The sequence below is a fragment of the Micromys minutus genome, assembly GCF_963924665.1.
Source record: "Micromys minutus genome assembly, chromosome: 3".
Lineage (NCBI taxonomy): Eukaryota > Metazoa > Chordata > Mammalia > Rodentia > Muridae > Micromys > Micromys minutus.
In genome coordinates this window covers 92,001,255-92,027,008 of record NC_137972.1, presented here as the reverse complement: position 1 = coordinate 92,027,008, position 25,754 = coordinate 92,001,255, and the positions used below count along the sequence as shown (strand labels likewise).

At 49.2% G+C, this 25,754-nt stretch overlaps 1 protein-coding gene across 2 annotated transcripts in view; it reads right to left on the bottom strand.

Moving 5' to 3' along the window:
* The window catches only part of PRKCE (protein kinase C epsilon), a 465,526-nt gene that overhangs the window by 12,390 nt on the left and 427,382 nt on the right, over positions 1-25,754 (bottom strand). For both annotated transcript variants that reach the window (XM_080914609.1, XM_080914608.1), the window contains exons 12-14: positions 22,964-23,102; positions 17,626-17,814; positions 13,736-13,882 (exon numbers count right to left, since the gene is read on the bottom strand). In XM_080914609.1, the coding sequence (XP_080770735.1) occupies positions 13,736-13,882; positions 17,626-17,814; positions 22,964-23,102 (475 nt within the window). The remainder of the gene's footprint in view (positions 1-13,735; positions 13,883-17,625; positions 17,815-22,963; positions 23,103-25,754) is intronic.

Sequence of the window (25,754 nt, the reverse complement as noted above, 5' to 3'; positions counted from 1 at the left end):
GTCCTGAGGTCTTCTGAATTTCCCAGAAGCACCCCATGTGCATTTTCCTGTTTAATTGGCTATTCAGAATTTGCCAATTCATTCATTGGCTACTATTCATTTTCCTAATTGAATACAGGAGTTGTGACCCCCATTTTAGGAAATTGCTTGCACCTCTAATGGGAGAAAAAAACCAAATGTGATGCGCTTTACAACAGCTGAAGTCAGAACTCCTCAGTCCTTGGCCACTCCCTGGTCTAAATGGGAAAAGGGGGATTGAAGGAGATGGTTGGAACCCAGAGACAGGAACCATAGGAGCCACAGATTCTTAAAACAGAGAAACAGGAACCACAGGAGCCACAGATGGTTGGAACCCAGAGACAGGAACTACAGGAGCCACAAATGGGGGCCCCACATGCCCCAGCACAATCTGACACTTTCCTCCATAGTGTACTCTGTGGGGCACTGAGTAACACAACATCTCTGTCTCTCTCTCTCTCCCTTCTTGTGACAGGGTCTTCCTACCTAGCATGGCTGGCCTAGAACTCAGAATCATCCTCTGTCTCTTTAGTGCTTAGATTAAAGGCATTACCCACCATTCCTGGAGATATTCATATATTTATATGCAAGTACCTAACACACGTGTATATACATATATATTTTATTACATGCATGAGTGTGCACATGTGTGCAACTATGTGCATGTACATCTGATGACAACTTCCTGGAGTTGGTTCTCGCCTTCTACCTTGTTGCAGCTGAGTCTCTTGTTTCTGCTGCTCTGTAGTCTGGGCTGTTGGCCCATGAGCTCCTGGCTGCTCCTCCTGTCTGTCCCTCATCTCACTTTAGAAGAGCTGGGATTGTAAGTGTGTGCACCAGGTGCGTGCACCTGCTTTCCACATGGGTTCTGGGGCTCAAACTCAGAGCATCATGCTTGGGTACTCAAACTTTTACATGCTGACACGTCTGCTATTTATTTATTTATACTAGGTGTTTGGTGGTCAAGGCTGAGCTGGAGATCCTGATCCTCCTGCCTCCACCTCCCAAGTGTTAGGATGACCAGTGTAAGTCACAATACCTAGTTACCAGATTGTTTTGAAAAGTGAGCCAAGAGGTGTCAGACCACTGGCCCTGCTTTAACAGCTAACCTCAGGTGAAGTCTGTCAGGCCACCTGCTGGGTGGGATTCACTTCTCTTCCCCTCCTCCCGTTTATTGTTTTTAAACATTTGTTTTTTTTAAAAAAAAACATATAAATAAAAATTAAACATTAAATATCTTGTTAAAAATAAATTTCATTTGCAGAGTTACTTCAAGAAAAGAAAAAGGCAAGCCACTCTAGAATTCCATCACTACCCACTTCTGTCCTTATAGTCAACAACTATTTACAAAAGCAAGTATGTTCAGCCAGTTAACTATTTCTTTATTAGCTGGACCTTATAGATAAGCACAGACCTCCATCACAGGACAGGACAGGTAGACACAAAACCCCAGACATTTGTTGGCATACTCATTGAAACAAAACAAAACAAAACAATCCCCCCAGAATTATAGTGTTTGTTCGGAAGAAGAGGGTGGGGTGGGTCCCCCAACTCACAACTGCCCAGTGGCTTCTGCTTCCAGAGATCTTTCGCTTCTAGTTGCTGAGGAGATTTTCCACAGCTATTTTCAAAGTACTTCATCCACTGACTCCATCCCGTGGCTTGAACATTTTAAGTGAATGTGTAAGGTATAAAGTGAGACTCCTAGCTCTGGGTGCCTAGACTGCGGGGGTTCAATACTCGTACTGACCCTGCCACGCTGACTTCCTGGCCTTCTGAGTCCACCCCCTCTCCATTGGTGAGCTCAGCTATCTTTTTTTTTTCAGGTGTTTTGTCTCAACAGTTCTCAAGAACTTAGACACTAGATAACTAAGGCACCCCCTAAAGCAATGGTTGGATTTTTCTAAAAGGCCAGATAGTAAACAGTGAGGTTCCGAGAGCCACGTGGTCTCTGTCGTGGAGGCTCCACGGACACTGTGTGACTGGACCCTGGATAGCATACCCACATAACTTTATTCATAGTGTGACATCAGAGCCTGTGCTCTGTGTAATGGCGTATTTCTTTCTTTTTTTTTTTTCCTGGTTAGAATGTACCATGCTAGGTTCTCCAGGGGCTGGTGCACTGGTTCAGAGCTGGGGTGCAGTTCAGTGGTAGAACACTTGTCTAGCATGTGAGAGTCTGGGCTCATCCTCAGGACTTCAGTGACTCACTGACAGAAGCAGTCCCTCAGAAAAGCTGACTTTCACAGTTCCGCGGCTCTCTGGGAATTGCACACGTGTGGGGACAAGCCCTGAGAGGAGACGGGTCCTGAGAAAGTTTCCAGAACTGGAAATGTCCCATTGCTTAAGGCCTTCAGAACACAGGAGTCCCCAGCAAGAGGGACACCTCGGGCTTCAATGAGTGTGGTAGGTACGCTCCCCAGAGGACACTGTAAACAAGGGACCGCCTCCTGCTCACGGAACATATACCAGAGGCTCTTTCCAAGATGGACCTTGAAAGACAAGTAGGACCAGCTGTCTGAGACCATTAGTTCCACGCATAGCTCCATGGACACTTTTCTCCCTGTTCTTGGGAAAGAAGCTTTGTGGGCATTGCTTACGACCAACTGCCTCAGCCTGTCTGGCTCCATATATGAGAGCTCTTTGGCTTGGACCATTTGACCTAGAAAGAGAGACTAAAGCTGAAATCTCACCGAAGAGTCACCTCCGTGCTGATCGACCAGTGCACATGGACACAGCTGGGTCCAGGGCAAGGAGGCCTGCTGTACCTCTGTCATCTGCCATGCCCAGCCCAGGCCTGCCACACAAACTCCCCTTGGCTCGAGTGAACTCTGCAAGGCCCTGCAGAGAGCACAGTGTTCTTTTTCCCTGCTTGGAGGTTCTTTAACAGCAGATCTGAGGGCAGGGGAGGGTTAACCCACTTTCACAGTGTGGCACACCAGCCCTGAAAACCGCAGCAGAGGACAGGGACTTTTACTGTGTGGGGAAAGGATGTGCTTGCTTGGGGAACCCTCCCCAATGTCACTGGTCCTGTCTTACACCTCTGCCTCCTTCCCCCCTACACCTGGAAAGAACTCCTCTTTCTTGGCGCTTGGAACTGACAGCTCAGCTGGCCAGTGGCTGCTGTTCATAGCCTGGAGCTCCATGTGGGTAAGTTCCCAGTGTTCATTTCTGCCCTGGTACTTGGGAGAACCTCGGTTTCTTCTTGGAAAAAGGTACAAAGCCCAGAGCTACAGTCCTGACTAGCTATAGACCCTGGACGGAGTGCTTTAGATGCCCAACACAACGTCTGCACCCACTGTGTGGAGCTAGACCCTGCCGTATCCTCCTGTGAATATGGGAGCCTGGCTTGTAAGCAGTAAAAGACATGCCCACGGTGCCCTCCGCCAATCAGTTAGCAGTAAGTTGGGACTTGTGTTCAGCTTGTTCTGCCTGAGGCCGGGTTCCCTGGCATGTGTCATCCTGCCGCCTGTTGATCCCTGGCAGGAGGCACAGATGTGGTGATTGATATACTGGCTACAAGGACTCTGCCCAGCCAAAGCCTCCAGCTCCACGATTTTTGCCAGCTGCGTGTGGCTGCATTCTCAAGAGAATGCCTTCACCTCGCATTGTTCAGTTTGTCAGCCACCATGACTGTTAAGGTCTAGGTGTTGGGACTAGAAAGTAAGGTCAGTGATTAAGAGAAGTTAACGCTCCTGCAGAGGACCATGTGAGTTTGGTTCTTGGCACCCACATGGCAGTTCACAACCATCTGGAACCCCAGTTCCCTCGGGCCTGGCACCTCTGCTGGCCGCTGTGTGCACACATATAAACTAAAGCATTTAAAAATATCTCAGGATCACTTTTTATACTTTATCGGTGTAGCATGCACCTAAACCATCGCCCTTAGGAATTGGGAGGGTTTCTTTATGTATGCCTTAATACATATCACCTCAGGCTGCCACGCTGAGATTCAGCAAACCATACTTTACAGGTACTATCTGTGATGTGCTCTGTATTCTATTCAGATGTTCTATCTATCCCACTCTTTTCTACCCCATTGCAACTGCGCCTTGTCAGATCTTCTCCCCACTGAACTGATTTGCCAGCCTATTTGTGGGTGGATCATGAAGAGCAGCAAGAAGGTCCTGGGGCGGGGGGCCAAGAGACTGAGCCCCATATGGAAATGATGGGAAGGAAAATCTCCAGGGGGGGGGGGTATCACCATGCCTGCTGCAGCCAAGTCCACTGAGCAAGTCCTGGCTGGAGAAGTGACCTGTGCCTGTGTGTCCAGCTGGAAGCAGGCAGCATACTGTGGTTCTTATGAGCTCACTCTGTTGCTATGACGACCCTTGCCTCTCACTGTGATGCACTATCATTGCTAAGAGCTAGAGCTTTCAAGAGGGAGACTTTGCAGTCTGGTCCTGGCACAGCCAAGGATTCTCTACTCACCAGCCTCCCCCCTTGTCTTAATTATGAATGCCAGATAGAGATCAGTTCTCTTGGCCTAGGATTTATTCTAGTACTGCCTGCTGGCCTTGAAACAGGAACGGTAAACATTCAAATATGTGCCTCTCACGTCAGGGTGAAGTCACCCACGTTCTCTCCCCATTCAACAACACTGTCAGGTTTCCTAATATAGAAACTAATTACCCTAGGCTTCCAGGTATAGACTGGCATGGGTCTTGGGCCCTAAAAGGTAAGAAGAGAATTTAGAGATGAACCTAAGTGTGGAGCAATCGCGGTAGAGATCTATAAAGTCTGCAGAGTGTATTCATTCATCCCCACGTTGACCAAATACCTACTGTATATCAGGAAGGGGTTGGGGTGAGGGTGGAGGTAGCATACCTTTAATTAAAGCAATAGCACTCCATCAGTGGAAGTAATGGCTGACCTTGGCTCACAGGTCTAAGGCAGCATGATTGGGATTTTCTATAATAAAAATGTAAAAAACTGAAACCCTCCCCTTAAAAGCATGATGTTGAGTGGAAGACAGACTCAAGACAAACAAAACAACAGACACACTGTGTGGCTCTGTTTATGCAGTGCTCGAGAAAACAAGTGGAAATGGCAGCTGCAAGAGGAAGGTTTAACACCAAGGAGACGCCTCAGTCTCTCGTGTTCCTCAGACAAGCATGAGGACCAGAGCTCCATTCCCAGGACCATGCAATGTATGGGCACACTTGCAATCTAAGCACTGGAATGTAGAGGTGGGCAGATGCTATCAGATCACTGAACAACTAGCCTAATCTAGAGAGCTCCAGGTTAACGAAGATCCCTTGTATCAAAAGCCAAGGTGGACAGTGCTTGAGAAATGAACTTGGATGTTATTTCAGGCTCCACACACACAAACATGTGCACTGTGCATACACAACCCTCAACTCCCTCCACGACCATACATGAACATACATTCAAAAAGAAAAGGATAGAATCTCATTTAGAAAAAGTGAATCGAGGTTGTTTGGCGCTAAGGGAACCAGGGGATTTCTGGAGAAGATGGAGATGTTCCTTGTACTCCTTGTACAGGCAGATACGTGGGTATAAGATTTTTTAAAACTCATAAAAATATTTTATAGCCCATGTACATTTTATTGTGAGAGATTTTAGAACCTTACAGATAGATTCTTTTTCTCATGAAACTTGCTGACATGTGGTGGTGGTGGTGGGGCTGGAAGGAACCTTAAGGATTATTTAACTCCGTATTTCATCAGAAGGGAGTAGACTAACTCAGGTGGGGTGGTGTGGGCAACAGGGACCAGCGCCCAGGTGTCTAGTTTTTTCCCCTTAGCCAGTGACATAGAATGAGCGTGTAATTCTGGAGACCCATATTTTGGGGTGACCGTATTCTAGATTATTTGGGTCCATCTCAGTACCTATGTCCCACGTCTGCCATGCTTTTCTGGAAAGACTTCAAGCTCTATCGTTGCCAAATGCTGAGAGAGATGGCTGCTGGGAGGGGAAGGAGAGGACCAGCTACACTCTCCAGCAAAGATGTAATTCACTCTGCAGGTAATCTCAACTCAACAAGCGTACTCTGTAGGGTTTGCCTCTACTCAAGGCAGAGGGTTTCATGCTCCACTGGCCCTGACTCATCTGGACTCACATGCTAAACAACATTCTGTGCTCCACGGAAACCCTTCAAGATGAAGTATGTCTCAGAAACAAGACTCCAGAAACCACCAGGGCAAGAAGATGGCTTGCATGCCTGTGGTCAAGCCCCTTACTTGAAAAGACAAGTGTTGACATGAAGTCATCATAGACAACAAACCTGATGTGCATTTGTCAAATCCCAGAATTCTATAATCATAGTTGAACATTACTTTTAGATTGCACCCACGTCTGCTACTTGCTCCTCGCATATTCCCAATATAAGCACCAGAAAGCTTTTGGGGGCTTCTTTCTGTCGTGACTGATGACTCTGTGGAGAGGATGATGCAGGCAGGGCACCCTGTGAGCATGTACAGTGCGCCCATACACCTGTACTCTGCAAAAAGCAAACGAAGGCAGGAGACCTTAAAGGACTGAGCCCCTCCTTGGGGAGGGCTAAGATCATTTCTGATTCTACTTGTCCACACCCAAGACAGACCCTGAGCACTATCCCTGCGCTCCTGGCTGTGGGACAACCCTTCAGAGCAAGACAAAGGCAGACAGGAGGACATTGTCCCTGTAAGATGGATGCTAGGATATGACAAAACAGTACCCGGGATGCTGCATGGGGAGCCTGGTTTCCGGCCTGTCTGGAGAGAGCCTCTTTTCACCCTTTCTCTCAGCTCTGTGACTTTGAAAGGCCAAGCTTATGACTCCTCTCCTTGGTCTTATCAATGAAGTCCTGGATGCCGTAATCACTATTATTCCAACTCATCTCTTCCTGCACTCGAAAACTTTGCCTGGGTACTACTGGTAGAATGTTGGTGGGAAGAGTTGCTTTGCTGTTTCCAGGCAACAAGTCAGCCCTCCAGGACTATAGAGGAAGGAGCAGGCACAGGTTCTATAAACCCCGTTGATTACAATTGGTCTGAGACCACCTTCCCTCAGTTACTTCTTTCTCCCTAACCGTCACCATCTTTCTCTGCCCAGACTTGGCTTCTCCAGAAAGCTGGTCCTGATTTCTCCTGCTTCACAGATCCTCCCATGCTCCTAACAAGTAGGTGTGGGGGTGTATGTATATGTTCAATATTGATGGAGTGAGGAGGAAATTAAGTTCAATAAATACTCTGTCAACAAACCTATGAAGGCATAGCCCAACTCAACAGCCAGTAAGCCACAGTAGAAAATCCATGAGCCTAAAGAAATGCCCAATCAAATCCAGAACAAGCTAGTCAGGCTTAGACACTTTCCCGGGGTCTTATGAAATGGGGGTGGTGGTGGGGAGTCTAATATCACAACCCACAGGAATACTCCTGCAACCTGTATTCTCAGATGGTAAAACAGCTTCCCTGGGTTTTACCACTATAACTGTCTGACTAAGGGACACCTGGACATCTGTACCCTGGAATGGTGTCTATTGGTCACAGCTGCCATATCAAGGCTTGGGTACCAAAAGCCATACAGCTGCATTCATCCGTAATGTGACTGACATCGAAAGCAGTGAACACATGTGCTGATTATACAGCCAAAAGAGGTGACTTGGACCAGATGTGGTGGTACACGCCTATAATCCCATCACTTGGGAGGTTGAGTGAGGGGGATTAAGAGTTTAAGGCAGCCTGGGATACATAGCTAATTCCAGCCCAGTCTAGATGATGTAGCCCTCTATTCTGAACGTAAAGTGATTATACTGTGAAGGAACCTTTAGCACTATCACAAGGGACAAAGACCTGAGAATCCTCCATCTGGTGAGCCAATGGCTGCACCAGAATTCAGCCCAGCAGGCTCTACACACCTCCTGAGAGGTGTGTCTTCTGTCTCTAGCTGCCTGCTGCCCTGAGTGGTGCTGCCACCCAGTAACCTGAACTTCCTCGCCCTCTGTGTGGCAGGGGGAGAATCCAGACCAGCCTTGCCGGGCTTAGGCTTCCGGTCTAACCTTTTCGCTAGGTGGCAGACACAGTGTTCATCATTCTAAGATCCCATAGACCAGAGTGGAAGGCCATGGTTGTGTCTGATTTCCAAGTCCAGCCTCCAAACATCATGCGACTCCCTGTAATACTTAGCCTCTTGTTTCCTGGAGCCTTGTGAGAGAGGAGAAGAGCCTTCAGCCTATGGAAAGGAAGGAAGAACTAAACTCCCTCAAGAAGCCAGAGGTGTGGAAAGTTTGCTACCTGCTCATGTTTTCAATCCTATGAGAACCTATTCTCATTCCATTCTACAGATAAGGTCAGAGAGTCAGGGTGCAGTGACTTCTCATGACCACAAGGCTATCCTGTGACAGCACACACTCACTCACTGTCTGCCTGTGCATCTGTGATGAAAGCCAGTCCCCTGTCCACTATACTTCATCACTTCAGCAAGCCAGTAAAAACAGGTATATGGATTTTCCCCATGGCCTCTAGACCTGAGCCAGAGTCTCCATGGCTCCTTTTGAGAATCAGTGCCTTCCTAGGAGCCAAGGGACCTCGCTCTGACAAGGACATTGTCTTGAAAGTGTCTTCACTGAAGGACCCAGCGAAGTCCTGATCCTGGTCCACCAGGATGGAGGATAATGAGGTGTCTCACTGGTTTCTGCATTACCATCCATGCTATTGGGGTCCCTGGGCAGGTGGACTAGTTTTAGAAATGCCTGCCCAGCAGGGCTCCTCCTGGGGCTAAGTAAGTGAGGGTGTGAGTTCTTGAGCCCACTTCCCAGGTTTTCTCTCAGCACAGCCCAGTCATGCAGGAGCATGCAGGAGGGGCCTCCCTCGGGGTCCTGCCATGCAGCGTGGATGGCTGAATGGAGACGGGTCATGAGGTTGAAAGGGGCCTCTAAGTCACCCGGCTGTGGGCTCACCTACCTGGAGAGACTCCCCACTCTGGAAGCCTTACCTTACAGAGGGACATTCACACTGAAGCAAACTTGAAAAGAGAGAACACGTACACAAAGACAAGTTTACTCGGCCGGCATTTCCCTCATGGCCTCTGGCGTTCACGGAGGACAGCTAGGTCTCTGGGGAGTCAGCTCTCTTCCTCCTAACTCGCTTGCTCCCGTTCCAGCGGCAAAGCCTAGGAGCCTGTGATCTCAGAGTCTAATGCTTTGGGGTGCAACAAGTCGGGGCCAGAAGTGAGCTGACTAGCCCATTCCAAATAGTATCTATTCCAAATATATCTCTTTCCCATAGGGTCCCCCTTCCCCCAAAGATAAGCCTGCCAGGAGCACAAAAGCTCAAAGTGAGATACTTATTGATGATTAGACAGCACCATCTTGGAAGGAAATCTCCAGTGAGACAGAATGTTCGTGCTTGGCTCTTATCCGTAGCACCAGAGGCTCCGCTAGCTGCTGTCAACTAAATTTTATGTCCACAGAGTTTCTGGTTTGATGTGGATGGCACATCATTTGCATAAAATCAGTTCAGGGTGTGGCTGCATAGAGCAGGGACAGGAGGAATACACAGGGGCCACAAGGAGGGAGTCTGTATAGGAGGAGTTGCTATATCGGAGGTTATGTGAGAAGAAGCTGTTCATCCTGAAGTAGAGGCCGCTGATTACAGGCCAGCATAACGGGGTGACAACCTAAATGCTGGAAACCTGGCTGCACCCCCTAACATCTGGGGAACCAGCACAGGGGTTACACAGGGAGGCTGAGGCGCCAGGGGCACTGGAATCTCAGCTTAGCAAAAATGTCAGGAAGACAGTGCCTGCAGGGACAAGCAGCCAGTGGAGGTATGTGATGGGAACTGACCAGAGGCCAAATTCCAGCCTCCAATCTGGACAATCTCTCTGGTGAGATCTTCAGATGAGGGAGGCTTCCTGTGGAGGGGCTGGGAGTCAGGTCGGAAGCTGCTCTGATGTGGGTGTGAGCAGGGGCCAGGTCTCCGGGTGAACCAGGCATGGCAGAGGCAGGTCTGGCTGTATGATGGGTTTGAGGAGACTTTAAAAGTTCTGGAAACACAAAATACTACATTGTGGCTATTCTCAAATGCTAGGCTGAATGTTATGGCCCCTCCTGGGCTCAACAAAACGGAGTCTTCCTTGGATCCAACAGGCATGTCACCTGTTGGGTGACGCAGCTGCGGTAGCCAGCGTGGGAAGTAAGGTGATGGCTACTGACTAGGTTTTTGAGGGACAGTGGCATTTTGGTCAACAGAGGAGCTGGAGAGCAAGTTGAGCTAAATCCAGAGAGAAGAAACACAGGCTCTTTCATGAGTCCCAGTGCTTGGCCACGCTTCTCCTAAGGTGTTTGGCATTAGTAGGTAGGGGCTTTTCTGAACCCACCTCGTTTGCCTGTTGAAATGTGTGGCCAATGTCTCTTTGTGGTTAGCAACAACCAGGAGGCTGGTGCTGTTTGCTCATAGATTTTATCTTTTCTTCTTCACACAGTATCTATTCTTTCATTTGATCCTGAAAGACAGGATCCAAGAATCTCACAGTGGACCTGGCTGATCCGTGATCCCTTGTCCTTTCACCTCTTCCCAGTGCTGAACTGGCTGTCCTCTGGCTGTCAAAGTCTTGCCTTCCTGAGCTCCCTCAGGAGCACGGCATGTCCTCAAGTTATAAGATACCTTGGGTCAAGGGAAGCCGGTCTTATAATGGAGCCTCTGACCCACGAGCAGAGGGACATCTCTGTGGCAATGTGCCGCAGTCGCTCTCTGCCCAGTGACCTGTGGGTGACTGCACTGTCTAAGCTCTGTGTATCTAGTGGAGCACAGAGTTGTCCTGCCTCTCTGCTACTGCCTGGGCTGGCAGACACCTCTATGCTGGTGGGCTACATGAGGAAAGTGGTTTATAGAAAACCCATGCGACTTTCTTTCTGCAGTGGACCTTTGAGGTTTGCCTCGATGGTAACTAGGATGGCTGTGATTTGATCCAGCGTCTTCTGCCAGGCTTGAGCATGCAGGCCGCACAGGCTAACGGCACTTCCACGCCTCAGGAAGGAGCTTTAGACTGGGGACAGAGCTAGGACACCTTTGTCATAACAACCTTCTCTTTATCTCTCTCCCTCCATCTCCTTTCTTTTTATTCACAAATTTCATATTTATGAGAGAGGTCGCACGCAGGTGCCTCGGAATGTGATCTAATATTTAAACACCTTGAAGGCCCGTGCCTGGCAGCTCTGAGACATCCTCAGCTAAAGTGTGACCAAAAATACCTCCTGCACAGTCTTCTGACTTCCTCCCACTGTCTTCATACTTAATGAACTACTTTTCTCATTTCAGCCGAAAGAAACCAGCCCAATAAATCGTACTTTCCAACATGGTAGTCTGGGGCACAGTGGGGTTGTGTACATAGGACAGTTGCCATGGAAATGGTAAAGACAGCTTTAGGAGAGACTTATATATCGGGAGCCCTGCGTGGCCCAGTTCTTTCTTTTGGACATACTCTCACGGGTAAAGAAAGCCACCAGAAGCTCATGCGAGTCCCTAGCAGAGGAACGAGCAGGGTCCTGCTTCTAGTCCCAGAAGGAAGTTTCCCAGAGGCTGAAGTTAGGGAAGTCCAGTCTCTTGTGTACTGGGGCTCAGGGAAATGTGCTCCAAAACCTGGTCCCAGACCCAGTGGAATACTTCCTCCTTCTGGCTTCTGGGGACCTCTTATACCTTTACCTACAAGAATATCTTCCCATCTGGCTAGGAACAACCTGAAGGGGCTCTCTGCCTGCCTGGGCCAGGTGAAAACTGCTTCCTTGTGGGGTGGGACATGTGGTAGTGTGTTCCCATTTGTCCCCCATTCTTTCACCCTTTCCTTGGTGTGTGGATTCTGTCCCAGGTCCCAGCATCTCAGTCACCTCCCACTCTTCTGCATGGCTCTCCTCTCATCCTGCTCGTACTCTGCGGGTGGGAAGCCACTGACCAGGGTGTGGTTCCTCTCACATGCCTTGTTAGAGGATGAGATCGTCTTCCAGACTAAAGATCGGAAACCCAGCGAGGATGTCCTGGACTGATGGGACTGTAAAAGATGCTTTGGGAACTGAAACTGTTCACCGCTGATTAAATCCCAGAGCCTGCCTTGGCTTTGAGTAAATATTCCTAGAAAAGCCCGTGGTCACTTCTTATATCCCGTCATCTATTAGACCCCAGGGAGAGCCTTGTCCCCATGACTCCATCCATTCAAATATCCCTTGGGAATTGTGGCTCAAGTTCTCCAGCTCCTTCCTTCTAGGACTTTCTCTACAACCTTAGCTTCCCTCATCCACACCAGTGTTTGCTTCTCTTCGTGGTTCCAGGGGACGTCCTTGGGTCTTGTCTCCCTGCACCTCCTGAGAGGCCTAGCCTGTGTCCACATCTAGCCTTTCTGGGTCTGACTTCCCCACGAGTCTGGCTGGAAGTGGCTCATTGACCTAGAGCCTCAACAAGCCATTCTGTAGATGGCACTGGCATCTGGCTGATCCCTGGTCTCATTTGGGTTCTTGTTACTTGGGCCTGAACTATTTTATTTCTGCTTCTCATGTCTCTAGGGATTAATTAAACCAAGCTACATGGAAATTATAATTCAGCTCTCAGGCTCAGTCTTTCCATTCCTTCTCCTCTGCTAGGCCTTTAGTTTAGACACTGTCTGGTATTCAGTGACTCTTGCATTTTGAGACGACTTGCAGCGTCCTGGCCCCAACCCTCAGGCTGTCACATGCAGCAAGCTCTGTCTGCCCCCAACACCAGAACCTCAAGCCTTCCCTATCTACAAAACCCACAGCATGGGCTTGACATGGGGTGAGGGCTGGGGTGGGGGCGCAGAGCTGTAGTGAGATGGGCTAAAGTGGAAGAGAGGATTGCATAGAGAAATGAACCCCAACTTAGCTTGTTCTAAGCTGCATGTCGCTCAAGAATCCCATGGACCAAAGCAGAAAGCAGTGTAGCAATGGTGGCAAGCCTTGGCGCTGTGGCTTTTCTGTCCTCGAGGCTGAGGGAGTAAAGACTCCCCCAACAGAACTGGTTGATGATTTTTCACATCCAACCTCATAGGTCTGGAGCGCCCGTCTAAGAAACTCTTCCCTTCAGTTCCCAGGTGCCTGAAGCTAGCTATCCCCGCGGGAATTAAGACTTGTCTTCCCGGGATAAGATCGCCTGCTCTTCCGACACTTCCATAGCAGGTTAGCCTGTGGGACATGGCTTTCGTCCCCAGGTTGAGCTCTACTTCTGAGTGTCACACGCCACTGATCTCCACCCCTCACCTATGCCTGGCATGGCTCGTCAAGTACAGTAGCATATGCAGAGGACAGGGACGTATTGGAGACAGGACAGTGATGGAGGCTAGGAGACAAGCTATCCTCCCTGTGAGACTGTGGGTCAGCCTTTCTGCAACCTCTTCCCTTACACTCTGCCACATAAGAACCGTGACATGGACACTTTCAAGTCACAACCCTATATATCTCTCAAAACAAAAACCAAACCAACAAACAAAACAAAAACAAAAAACAACCAGATAAACCTTTGTATGTATCTCTATGTCGTGAAAAACTAGCCTCGTGGTGACAAATCAAAATAAATAAACGAAGCTTGAGGAGGTAAGACTGAGGTGCTGTAGGCATCATAGCTCTGACGGTTAATGTCTAGGGCCTCAGACTCCTCTGGGAGACTCCTCCTCGGTCTTTCATATCCCAGGCTGCTCGTGGCCCACACACATGAGTGCAAAAGTACCAGCTGACCATGGAGGGGAAGGGCTTGGGAGCCCCACTTACAATTCTCGGCTTGAAGGGGGGCTTGATTTTCTTCTGCTCCAGCAGGACCCAGTCAATCTCCTTGAAGAACGGATGTTGTTTGATGGCATCTTCCCCGTTCTGCGCTGCGACGCAGCCCAGGCGCTTGTGCGGGTTCTTGGTCATAAACTGCGGGAGGAAGACATGGAAGAGTTACTGATGAAGCGTCTCAGGCGTGACTCACGAGGGAATATCTTCCACGTCATTTCCTACATGTGCGTCTACATGCTAGGTGCCTAACTCTCAGCACAGACATGTTAGTTAACTGGGCTAAAGATGCACAGCTAGCAAGTTCCCAAGTAGATATTAGGACCTGACTCCTGCTCTTTATTACCCTGAATATTCAGACCTTTCAGCAGAGACTGAGATCCTGAGTTGCTCATAGCAAGGAAGTGAGAAAAGATCTAGAAATGTGAATGACCAACTGCCATGCAAATGTATGCAAATGTATGCAAATGACCAAATGTTCCTCCCAACTCTTTCCTTTCCTAACCCATCTCATGATTTTAGTTTGAATTTGTAATTGCCACACAAAAGTGTAGGGGCCAACAAGATGGAGCAGTGGATAAAGGTGCTTGCTTTTACCAAACCTGACCAGCTGAGTCAGATATGTGGGGCCCCTGGGGTACAGGGATAGAAGCAAACCCTCACAATTGTTCTCTGACCTCCTTAGATGCAGCTTGGTGCACACCTGCACACATAAATATAACATTTAAAATGCCATGTAAATTAGAGATAAAGTCATTACAAGGGGATAGTGACAGGCTCAGCCATTTCTGAGAATAAACAGAACTTCAGCCAAATAGCTGAATACCAGAATAAACTAAAGAATGTTTTTGACAGGCACCAAAAGTAAAGGTGTTCATGTAGTGTTGGGGGGGGGGAGTGTTGGGGGGGGGTACGTGTTGTCCTTGTGTGTATCAGAGACCAAGTGCAGTGTTTTATAGGGTAAAAAGTCAGTGTATCTAGTGACAAAGACACTTTGTGACTGCAGTGGCATTTCAAGGCTCACCAGCGGAAGAAAACTTACATGGGAAAGGATTAGGGCTACAGTTGGTCCTGTGATCTACCCCTAGTGTCCTTAAGCCCAGACCTCAGGGGCACTGAATGGTATATGACTTGCAGTCTTCTGGCGTCATGTTGATTCCTCTGCTGATATCTGACCTCCATGTTTCTTGTCGACCTGAGTTATAGGCTGCCTAAAGGTCACTGTTCCTTGAACCCTGAGATTCGTTCACCCAGCATAGCCTCCTACCCAGTAAACTGTGAAGGTTGCAGTGGAGGTCAGCGGCTGGCTCTCAGGGGATTGCGCTGGGTTCAGCAGCAGCAAGATGGCGGCTTGCTGTTGCCTGTGCCCTTCACTGACTTATGACAGAAACGGCCTTCTCCAGGTCCCGAACCACCTTCCCATGGGCAACATCCTTCAGTGATGTACCTCTAAGGACAGTCTTAGAAAATGTGGGCTACAAATATTAAGTGACAAGCTTGGGGAATTGGTGGGTGGTTTCCAAAGAACGAAAGCAGACCCCTCTGCCCACCATGGGCCTTCCTACCTCCCTCAGCTAGTAGAGAAAAGATAAGCCTAGGGATGAACCCCTGCGGTAATGCCCGGGTCTGAGGCTCTCTTCTCAGCCAGTTACCACAGCATGACCTCACCTCTGAGTCTGGTCTGTGTAAGTCAACCGTTTTCTCTCTCTCCCCCCTCCCTTTCTCTCTTTTCAAATTTATTTTTTAACTTTTAAATTATGTGCAAGTGCCTATGGTGGGGATGCTCTGGTTATGAATTCCGTGTCCAGCGAGCTCAGCAGAGAGCAGCAGTTTCCGGGAGCCAGAAACACGAGTGGATGTTAACTGTTCAACATGGGTGCCAGGAATCAAACTGGGGTCCTTTGTAACAGCAGTACCTGCTCTTAACCACCGAGCCCCGTCTCCAGCCCCACGTATCAGTGATTTTCATACCCAGTGCTACTGACATCCTTTGCTTGTAGGGCTGTCTGTCCTGTGTGCCATAGGCTCTACAGCAGCACCTCTGATAGATCAGTGTCTGTCCCCACACATCTGCACCTACCACGCTCCCTGTGATTGCACCAGCTCAAATATGTCCAAACATTGCTGGATATGTGTCTAAAGAAAGGGTGTCAAAACCACGGTGCTGTCTGGGCCATCCAAAGAGAGGGGTAGAGAGGGGGAGAAATGGGTGGGACACACACACACACACACACACACACACACACACATACACACACACGGCTGCTATGTGGGCAGAGGACTCAGAATGAGGCTGAGTGAGCTGATGTCTGCCAGGCACAGAGTTCTCACTATGGAATTCCTTCTGGAGATCAGCTGTCTGGGGCTGGATGGGGGACGGGGATGGTCCTTGCTGAGGGAACCCTTGTGACCGCTGACCCAAAGGCTTTTCAAAGTGCAGAGACAGGCAGACACGGCATTCGGTGGAAGAATCTATAGCCCCTTCTGAGAGAATGAATCACACAGCAAGCCTTCTAAGTTCTGTACCAAGGGCAAAAGATACAGCAGTGAGAACCCATGTTTGTACTGTCTTGGTATCACCTCAGGATATAAAACCCCACACTGAGAACAGAGTGTGGGGGACAGACAAATGGAAATGGGGACAGGTGAAGGCTCTTTTCAGCACCCCATGCTGTACTTCTACCATTTTAATGGATTATGTGTCTCAGTTATTCATACAAGTGAGCATGGGCCTGGGGAGGGCCGGGAACGGGAGGGAGGCTGTGGCTCTCAAGCAAACTCTGCCCCCATCATGTTTCAAGTCACCTGCCACATTGCCTCCCTGTAAACTGGGATGACGAGAACAACACAAAGACCGAAGAGCTGTCATCTTCCACGAGGCAACATTGTTGCAGCAAATTTGATAGCAAGCGCTCTGCCTGCTAAGCCATTCTCTGATGCTGTCTATTGACTCCAACACTAGGTCTCAGGGAGCCCTCTGCAGCCGAAGAACGGCCTTGAACTCTTCATTCTCCCTCCCAGAACAGGTATGACAGACAGGTATGTGCACCTAGGACTATCCCATCCCTGACTTGCGGTTGATCCCGGGGCTTCATGAATGCCAACAAGCACCCTACGCCTGAACCGCACTCCTAGTCCCCATATGAGGGCGAATGAAGGAGTTTCTAGGAAACTTCTGTCTTTTAAAGGTGTGAGGCTGGGGTAGAGCAAGCCTCCCACACAGCAGGGCGCATGTTCAGTGAGAGGCAGAAGAGGTAACAAAGGGGACAGAAGAGGTTGCCCAGGGCAAATGCCACCAAGACATAACAAAGAGGGTGTGAACAGAGGCTCAGCTAAGTCATGAGGCCTTGAAGATGGAGCCATGGGAGGCACAGGAGCAGTGGGGGAGGGTGAGTGTGAGTCCAGATTCCTGCACAATTCTGTATGTCTTAAAAATGCCATGACTTCTACCAGCTATGGCAAACACTGCAAGCACCCAGCTGTCACCCCGACAGCCACGTTTGTCCAGAAAATATATCAAATAAAGGGGAACTGTGAGTCCAGAGCCCTTGAACGGGGCTGGTTGTGTGAATATAGTTTGTCAACTACTGAACTCTGGGGAGTTCCGAAGGGGAACAGAAGGCAGGACTGGAAGCCGCGACTCCTGGCTCTCACATGGCCCTGCCTTGGCCCAGCACTGTGATCTTGAACAAACCAACGGGTGAGCACACGTGCGCGCGCGCGCACGCACACACACACACACATGAGCACACAGACAGATAAACAGATGGAAAGACAAAGTCACATACACAATGAACCAGACACACACACATGCACGCACACACGGAGTGGGTGGGGAGAGGGCCCTCAGGGAGCAGAGCCTCAGGTGAGGGACAGTGACTCACAGCTTTCAGGATGCTGACAGCCTCCTTGCTGAGCCAGACAGGATAGAGAACATCGTCATGAAGGATGGATTCAAACAAGTCGTCCTCATTGTCAGCTTCGAAGGGGGGCTGCCCGGCCATCATCTCGTACATCAGCACGCCCAGGGCCCACCAGTCCACTGAGGGGCCGTACTCCAGTTCCTGTAGGATCTGTGCAGGAAGCAGACAGTGCCAGGGGTTATTTACGAGCACAACTTTCCCACCGGCCCTGGTGGGAAGGTCTCGGCCTTCCTGTCCACCATGTTCTGCCATTGTGGGGCTGTGGTGCCACCCCAGGTGGTGGGGGCGCTACCCCAGCTTCTTCAGAGGCTTAAGTGTGGGAGCTAACTCTCCTCTCAGTACAGTGAGCATCGACCTGCTAACCTCTGCTGGGAACAAAAGGCTGTCTCTTTGTCTGCATGTCAGATAAAGCTTCCAAGCAGCATTTGGAGCCACTCTGAAAAGATGAGAACAGTTTGACATTAACTCCCGGTTAGGGGAGCGGGATGTAAACTTCAAAAGGTGATGCTGAGAGGGACGGGCTATGCAGCCAGCTCAGTCCCCATCACACAGCCTGGGGACCCTGGCTTCCATGTGTGAATGAGAGAAGAATCTTCTTTCCCTTTGCCCCCTACTTGAGCTAAGATCTTAATTTATAGCCCTGGCTAGACCACAATTCACTATATAAACCAGATTGGCCTGGAACTCCCAGAGAGCTGCCTGCTTTGGCCTCCTGATTCCTGGGATCAAAGGTGTGACTTGAAACAGGAAGTAGATATTCCTCAAGCTGTGAACACTTACCTCAGCCCCATGCTCTATGGAAGGAAATACGAGGAATGTACTCTCCCCACCCAATATGTTCCACCCAGCAGAGACCTCTATGTCTCTGACAGTAAAAGACTCATTTCTACTGTTCCTCCTGGTTCTCCAATCTCACCAATGAGCCTATCATGCAATAGACCCTATAGGTCCCCTTTCTTTGGGGGTTAACCTTGTGAATGTATGCTATCCTTACAGGTAAAGCCAAAACTCAATGGGTTCCATGACTGTCTTGTGAATTTTGTCTTTGACCAGGACCACACTTAGCAATGCCTCCTCCTCCCAGCCATTGTGCATCTGTGGTCAGATTGCATTAACTCAGGATAAAACCATGTAGAACATGCTAAACAACTTTCTACAGTAGTCACCAACCCTTGGGATGAAACAGCAGCAGTATCTAATGATGCAAAGCCCAAACACAGCTTAGAACCATCTCTCTCTGGGATGAAGAAGTCTGAGAACCTGCAGCTGCCTCTACAGTATTTTTGACTGATGCCCTGTTTTCTTAGCATCTGGGGGCTCTCTGACTAGTCTAGTGGTTAGTGCAGGGGACCTATAGTCTCAGAACTACAGGCTGTGCTGGACTGGGGCCCCAGGCAAAGCTAAGTCTTCCTCAACCTCCCGAGACCCAACAGTCTCCTAGAGGACCTGAAAGGGTTCAGAGAGTTATTGCCTATCATTTTCCCAGAGACTGTTGTGGTGCCCACCTCATTCATACCCCTAAAATACAGCTACAACCCCACACCTTCCACCATGGGTGTCTTACTCAGTGTACCCCATTAACTCTGAAGCTCATGGGCCCCTGCTGATCAGTTGACCATTTAACTGTTTCTAGGTGGACGGCTGGCATCCACACCTCTGTGGTTTGGCTATGAGCTTGTCTGTCTGTGTAGACTGGATGGCCAGGTGGCCTTTACCCAGCCTTGTTTTTGGTGGAATCTTTTGTAAAAGTCAGGTTTTAGGCTCAGCCCTAATTGTCCCTGGACTCATCGACTTGACAGCTCCTGAGCTGGAGGGAAAGTAAAGGCTTTGCATGCCCTCGGAGGGCACCTGGTATGGGAGTCAGCCCCTTGAGAGGGTCAAGGGTTAGGGTAAGAGAGAAGGGCAGGTGTAGGCCCTGATGGAACCGGGTGCGACCCAGAACTGAGAGCCATTTCTTATGTAGCAGGGGCCAGAAATTAGAGGGGGAAGTGCTGGGGAGTGTGAACCAGGGGTGCAAGGTGGGTAGAGACCTTGGCTGATCTCTCAGGTGATGGCTCCGGTTTCAAGGCTAGCCTCTGTTTGCCTTCTGAAGCACTCCCACCTCTAATCCCATTAGAGCTTTAAAGCAGCTTGCTGAGCTGGGCAGGGCAGGCATTAAGATTCCCATGGGAAAGACAGGAACTCAAGGTTCCAGTATAGTCCTCGGCTTCATCAAGGGCACATGAGGACATTCTAGGCAGGTCTGGACTCAGCTCTGAGGACTGCTCCTCATATCCCAGCATATAACCCAGCAGTGAAGAGACGGGGTCGGGGGGCTGCACTCGGCCAGCCCTGTCATGGCTGTCACACCTTTCTGTATCATCTTCCTACCACAAGGCCAGCATTTGTTTGCTGTTTTGGGGGCTAGAGCAGTTCTGCCCAGTGGGCACACAGGACAGAATGGGCAGGAGCCATGTCCTGCTCGCTAGCGTGACGCTTCACACGGAGGCTGACTGGGCTCCTTCACTGTAAAAGGCATGTTTCTCCCTCCCAGTCTTTAACTGCCCAGATGCCGGGTCTTTGGTTGTTGTGGCTTTGGCTCACAGAAGGATGGGAATGGAAGATTCTCCTGGTAAAGAGTCCCAGGGGAGTGACCTTCCTTTCATTAATTTCTTTGCTGCTGATTGGCTGGTACTCTTGCTAAGGGAACACAGAACACTAACAGAGAGGCTGAGATCGTCTAGTTCGGAAGATCGAAGCTCTGGTGAGCACTGAGTGCCCACAAGCCCACTGCAGGACTCTCCACGGCCCCACCTGCGTTGTCTGGTCTGCGGACAGATTGCAGAAGGCCTGTTCTTTACTCCGCCTTTTGTTTTGTTTTTGTGGAAACTTTATCAATTCACTCAGCATTGAGAATGAATTCTAAAACTAGAGGCTACAAGTCAGCACAAGGACACAAAGGCAATGTCCCTTTTCCTTAAAGGAAAACCTCCCCAGACATTTACTGGATGTATTACAGTACAACCAAGGTTAAGTGGTTACATAAAAAGCGGGGTGAATCCGTCTCTTTTCCCTTAAAACATCTTTCTTTGAGTATCCTTAAGAGGAAGTATAGGATTTTTAGATCAAAGACAAATCAGCTCAGATTTAAGTCGGAGGCCATTAAAGCTGCTACCGTGGCACACCTGCATGAACGAACCCAACAGGTGTTCTATATCCACAATCGGCTCAAGCAAACAGGGTAATATGGAATGTTCTGGACAAACAGCACTAACTCCAGGAGACATATACAGGGAAATGATATCTAACAGTATCACTCCCAGGACCAAGAGAAAAATATGCAATATAAACAATTCCATGCTCCAGCTGTCCAGTCCAAGCTCACTGAGATCAGAATATTTTAACTATTTTGTGACACAGGGTCTCAGGCTCCTCAGGGTAGCCTCAGGCTTGCTATGCAGCTGAGGGTGACCTTGAACGTCTCAGTCTCCTGCCTCCACCTTCTCAGTGCTGAGACTACAGGCTTGGCTTACGTGGTTTCTAGGTGTGCACCGTGAAGGCTCTGCTCAGCCTGCTGACGTGCACTCTGGCCTGCCTTCTTCCCAGGATAGACATGATGATTCTCCTCCACCAAAGCTCTCAGCAGTCCATAGATCCTTTAGGACTGAGTCTTCATTTTGTTCATTAGTGTTACAAGAAATAATAAACCATTTGCTCTGTCTATACTATTTTTAAAATGTGTTTTGTGTTATTGATGTGTGTGTGTGTGTGTGTGTGTGTGTCTCACATGTACATGTTATGCGTGTGGAGGCCATTGGCTGTTTCATGCACCTTTGTATATATATGTTCTAGGGCTCGACCTCCGGCTGTCAGGCCCATTACACACTTGCTTTACTTGCAGAGCCATCCTGCCAGCTCTCTAGTTGTGCCATTTCAATTTCCTGAAAGTGACCAAGATGTTATCATCCCCTGGCTTTTGCTCATGTTGAAACGTCTCCATTTGCTCTTGCTCTTGACTTCCAGCCCCTGCTTTGGCCTTCCATTTCCCTCCCCCTCTCTCCATGTGCTCATGACTGTCCTCCCTCCCTTCCCCCTCACCTCCTCTGCCTTTCTCTGCCTCTACTTCCCTCTTGACTCCCCTCCCCCTGCCCTAAGTAAACTTTATTCTATACTAAAAAAAAAGTCTCCATTCATTCATTCATTCATTCATTCACTCACTCATTCATTCAAAAGACCATTCTTTAGAGCCTGTGTGTTGGCTCCTGGTAGCACCCACATTAGAAACCCAGACCCTGCCTTGAGAAGATTCACAGCCTAGAGAAATGGACTTCCCTTCTCTGCATGGCACCCACTCTGATCCTTCCTGTTTCCCACAAAGCTTTCCCCATCCTTAGGGTTAAAGCAAACCTAAAATGCATTCTTTGTCATTAGTTTCCCAGTCTCCGTAGCTCCGTGAAGCTTCCCATATCCTGGGGGCTCTGTTTCAGGCACCATAATTCTGTTTATTTGTGTCACTCTGTCTAGACCGAAAGCTCTTTTAGAAGAGCAGCTGGAGCCTCGGTCAATTCTTCATCCTCACGGAGCTTTGTTCAAATAATGTCCCGTGGAAGGAGCTTCTCCACAAGGGCAGTGCTTAGTGGGTCTTGTACCTATTTCCCATTTTATGTGTCTCAAAACCATCAGAGACATTTTAATTAAGTGTCGGCGTGACTACTTGGCTAAATCCGAATTGTCCATGCTGAGGATACCTCAGTTTGATCAGACTCCTCTGGAAGAACACATCATGGGGACTCAACTTTCACACAGTTCACACAGGACAGTCTCCTGGTAAAGCTCACAGGACACCTTTGACCTTCATTCGCACTGTCCTCTTGTTCTATGTGCGTGGCTACTCTGTCGACTTGCTGCCTCGGTGGAAATGGCAAATCACTCTTGGTTTTGCTGTGAACTTGACATCCAGTGAGGCTACTTGCTGCCTCTCCAGGAGACTTTCACTGTTCTGAGCAGTCAAAGTAAAAACTCTCCTGCAAGTCAGCCGGTTTCTCTTAGTCTGAGCTCTGATGGATGTTCTAGACTGGGATGAGTGATTGACACCTAGCAAGGACTCACTTGAGCATGGGGACTAGCCGGTCACTCTCAGCTACCACTTCACACTTACAGAAAAATGATTAAACCACATTCCTTCCTGATACTTACCCCTAGAATCTGTCCTGCTTTTGCAGAGCCTTCTCCTGGCATCCTTGGATGACCCTCCAAATGCATGCTATCGGGTTGGTGCCTCTGTTCTGATGCTAAGAAGCTAACTTGACACAGGCCTTACCTCTGGAGCTATGTAGTCAGGAGTCCCACAGAAGGTGGTAGTTGTCACACCATTCAGAATTCCTTCCTTGCACATCCCAAAGTCAGCCAGCTTGCAGTGACCTTCTGCATCTAGAAGGATGTTGTCCAGTTTCAAATCCCTGCAACACAGGTCAAAGCCACAGGGTTAGCCTCGTATACACAACAGGGTCTTTCTTGACCTCTTACATCTTAGACAGATGCACATACCCTAGGGAGACCTCTAGTAAAAGGAATCTTAGAGTAGGTTATGACCTGCCTCAATTGACTTCAGCCTAGGTCCATCTCCCAGCTGGTCAACCTTCGACAGTACTTACAATACCTCAGCAAAAGATAGGTTCCTCCGCAGCATCAGGGCCATCTGAAGGTTAGAACTCATATCATTTAGATCCTTCTGTGATACAGGGGCAGGTTTCTCCTGACCGCCATCCTTCACAAGTTAACTAGCTAGGGGGATTCAGGTTCACATATATATACAGCATCACTGAATCAGAAAACACACACACAAGAGTTTGAGATGCAAGATTTGAGAAGAGGAAATGGCAGATGGCTGGTGTAGCCAGCATCAACTGATGTAGAACCAACATTAATGGCTCTCAGGATTGGATGGAAGCTAGAATTTGGACAGACCATGAAGAGTGCAATCAAAGGAGATGGGAGGTGGAGGCAGAGGGAAAGAGACCAGAGAACAGGGTTGGTGGCAACTGTGAGACAAGACAGATGTGTCAGAGTCTGAGATGCCGGGAAGAGGGGTTTAAAATCCCTGCTGAGGGTGGCTAAGCCCTGTCTGCAGGAGCATAGTAACCGTGTAAGGTTAACCTCCTGGGGGTAACAGGGGAGAAAAGTAATCTAGATCCAGATGTTTCCGTATAGAAGAGGTGATAGTCACAGGACAGGGCCAGCCTCAATAGAGGTGGTTTCTTTGAGGCCCATTTAAACACATGGGTTCTAAGATTTCTAGAAATCAGGCTTCTAGAAGACAATTTGTTTCCTGCCACCCCTGCAAACCCCAGGCCCATCTCTATAGAGGAATCTAGACTATACGGTTGGAGTAACCGCTTGGATCAACCATCCACCCTGTGCCTCCCTCAGCAGCTACACTGGGCTATTGAGGTGAGCCTTGCAAAGAAGGCCTCTTCCTGTACAAGCAGAGGTCAGAAAGAGCCATGCTTATGTGCCTGCTGGCATCCCATGGGACCCAGACTGGAGGGGAGGTGGGGCAGGAAGTGCTTCTGGACCTGCCTGCATTGTATCTGTGACCCCATTTCTGCTTACAGCTGGGATTCCTCGAGAAAGAAGAAATCACACAGAAAAAGTGCTGCTCTAAGCAAACGCTCCCGAGCTACAGAAGGAACAGTGAGCTAGCCCCGTCTCCAGCCCTGGCACTGTGAGAGGGCAAGGCTCGGCTCTGGCTGGGGTGGGAAAGTAGGGCTGAATGCTGGGCCGGGATCCAGGCTGCCAGGGTTGCCACCAGGCTGTGGCATAGCCCTGCTTGAAGTCACCTTTCTTGGGTTGGTCCTGTCTGTCAGCTCGTTCGTGCACTTGCTTGAAGGACCGACGGGATGAAGTGTGTGGAGGGTGAATGTCTTCTGCCTCATCTTTTCACATCTGTCACATGAGATTTAAGTTGGAGGGACCTAGGAGGCCTGACTGTCCCTTGGCAGTAGGGTCATTACTGGGAACTTGGGCATGTGGGATTGGCCAAGGCTGTGGTACCCAGAGTTGCCTTTACAAGGTTGAGATGACAGTCACAAAGGTTGCAATAGTGCGGACTGTAAAAGCAATAAAGGTGACGCTTCTGATCAAGGCTCAGTTTACCTGCCCACCTAGGTGACCAAGCCTGAGAGCGTGTACAGCTGAGGTTACCCTGTAGAGAGAAGAGAGCAAGCCTGGGAAGAGGAAGCTGCTCTCAGGCCTGTGCTGTCCTCCTCTGCCTTCTGCCCCTCCGGGGCCAGCCGCCATCTTAACTAGATAAAACGCCAAGTACCTGCTCTCCAATCACCTGCAAAACCTTTGTTGTGCCACAGAAGGGACTTGGAACTCCCTTCATTAAATTCTTTCTCATACAATACATCTTGATCATGCTTTTCCCTCCCATAATCCACTTCCACCACCTCTCTACCCACCCAAATTTACCGTCTAAAAGCAAAGACATGAAAACCAAACCAAAAAACAAAACAAGACAAAAAAGCGCAGAGAAAGAAAACTGAAATGAAAACTCAGATTGCCAGGCAGAACAGTCTAGGCAGCAGCCAAGTGCCACCGCACCCCTCCTCCTCACAGGCTTCTGGATAGGTAGGGACAGCCCCTCATTTCTTCCCACCTCCATTTCTTCTTTCTCTAGTCCACTTCTCCCTGGCCTCTTTGCTTCCCGCCCTCTCTTCTCCCTGGGGAAAACATTGACCCAGCTGCTGTCGGATATGAGCAAGTCCTACGGGGACCCTTGGCTATGACCTGGGTTGGCCTGAGCCAAACACTCCTTCCCACCCTGTAGCCACTGATGTGTGGAGTCCTACCTCTGACTATTTTCTCCCATTCCCACTCTGATATCTGAGTTTTCGAAAACCCTTAACTTTGCACACAAAACCAAACACAGGAAGAGTAAGTGACTTCCTTCTTTTGGGACAATCCCTGGGAGCCTGCCTGGCTGCTGTTTAGAATGCCATTTCTCTGGAGACCTTCAGTCTCATCACAAAGTGTCCATCCCTCTGGGGTAAGCTTGTCTAGTGCAAGGTTGTCAGAAGAAATTTTGTGAGTGTGTGTGTGTGTGTGTG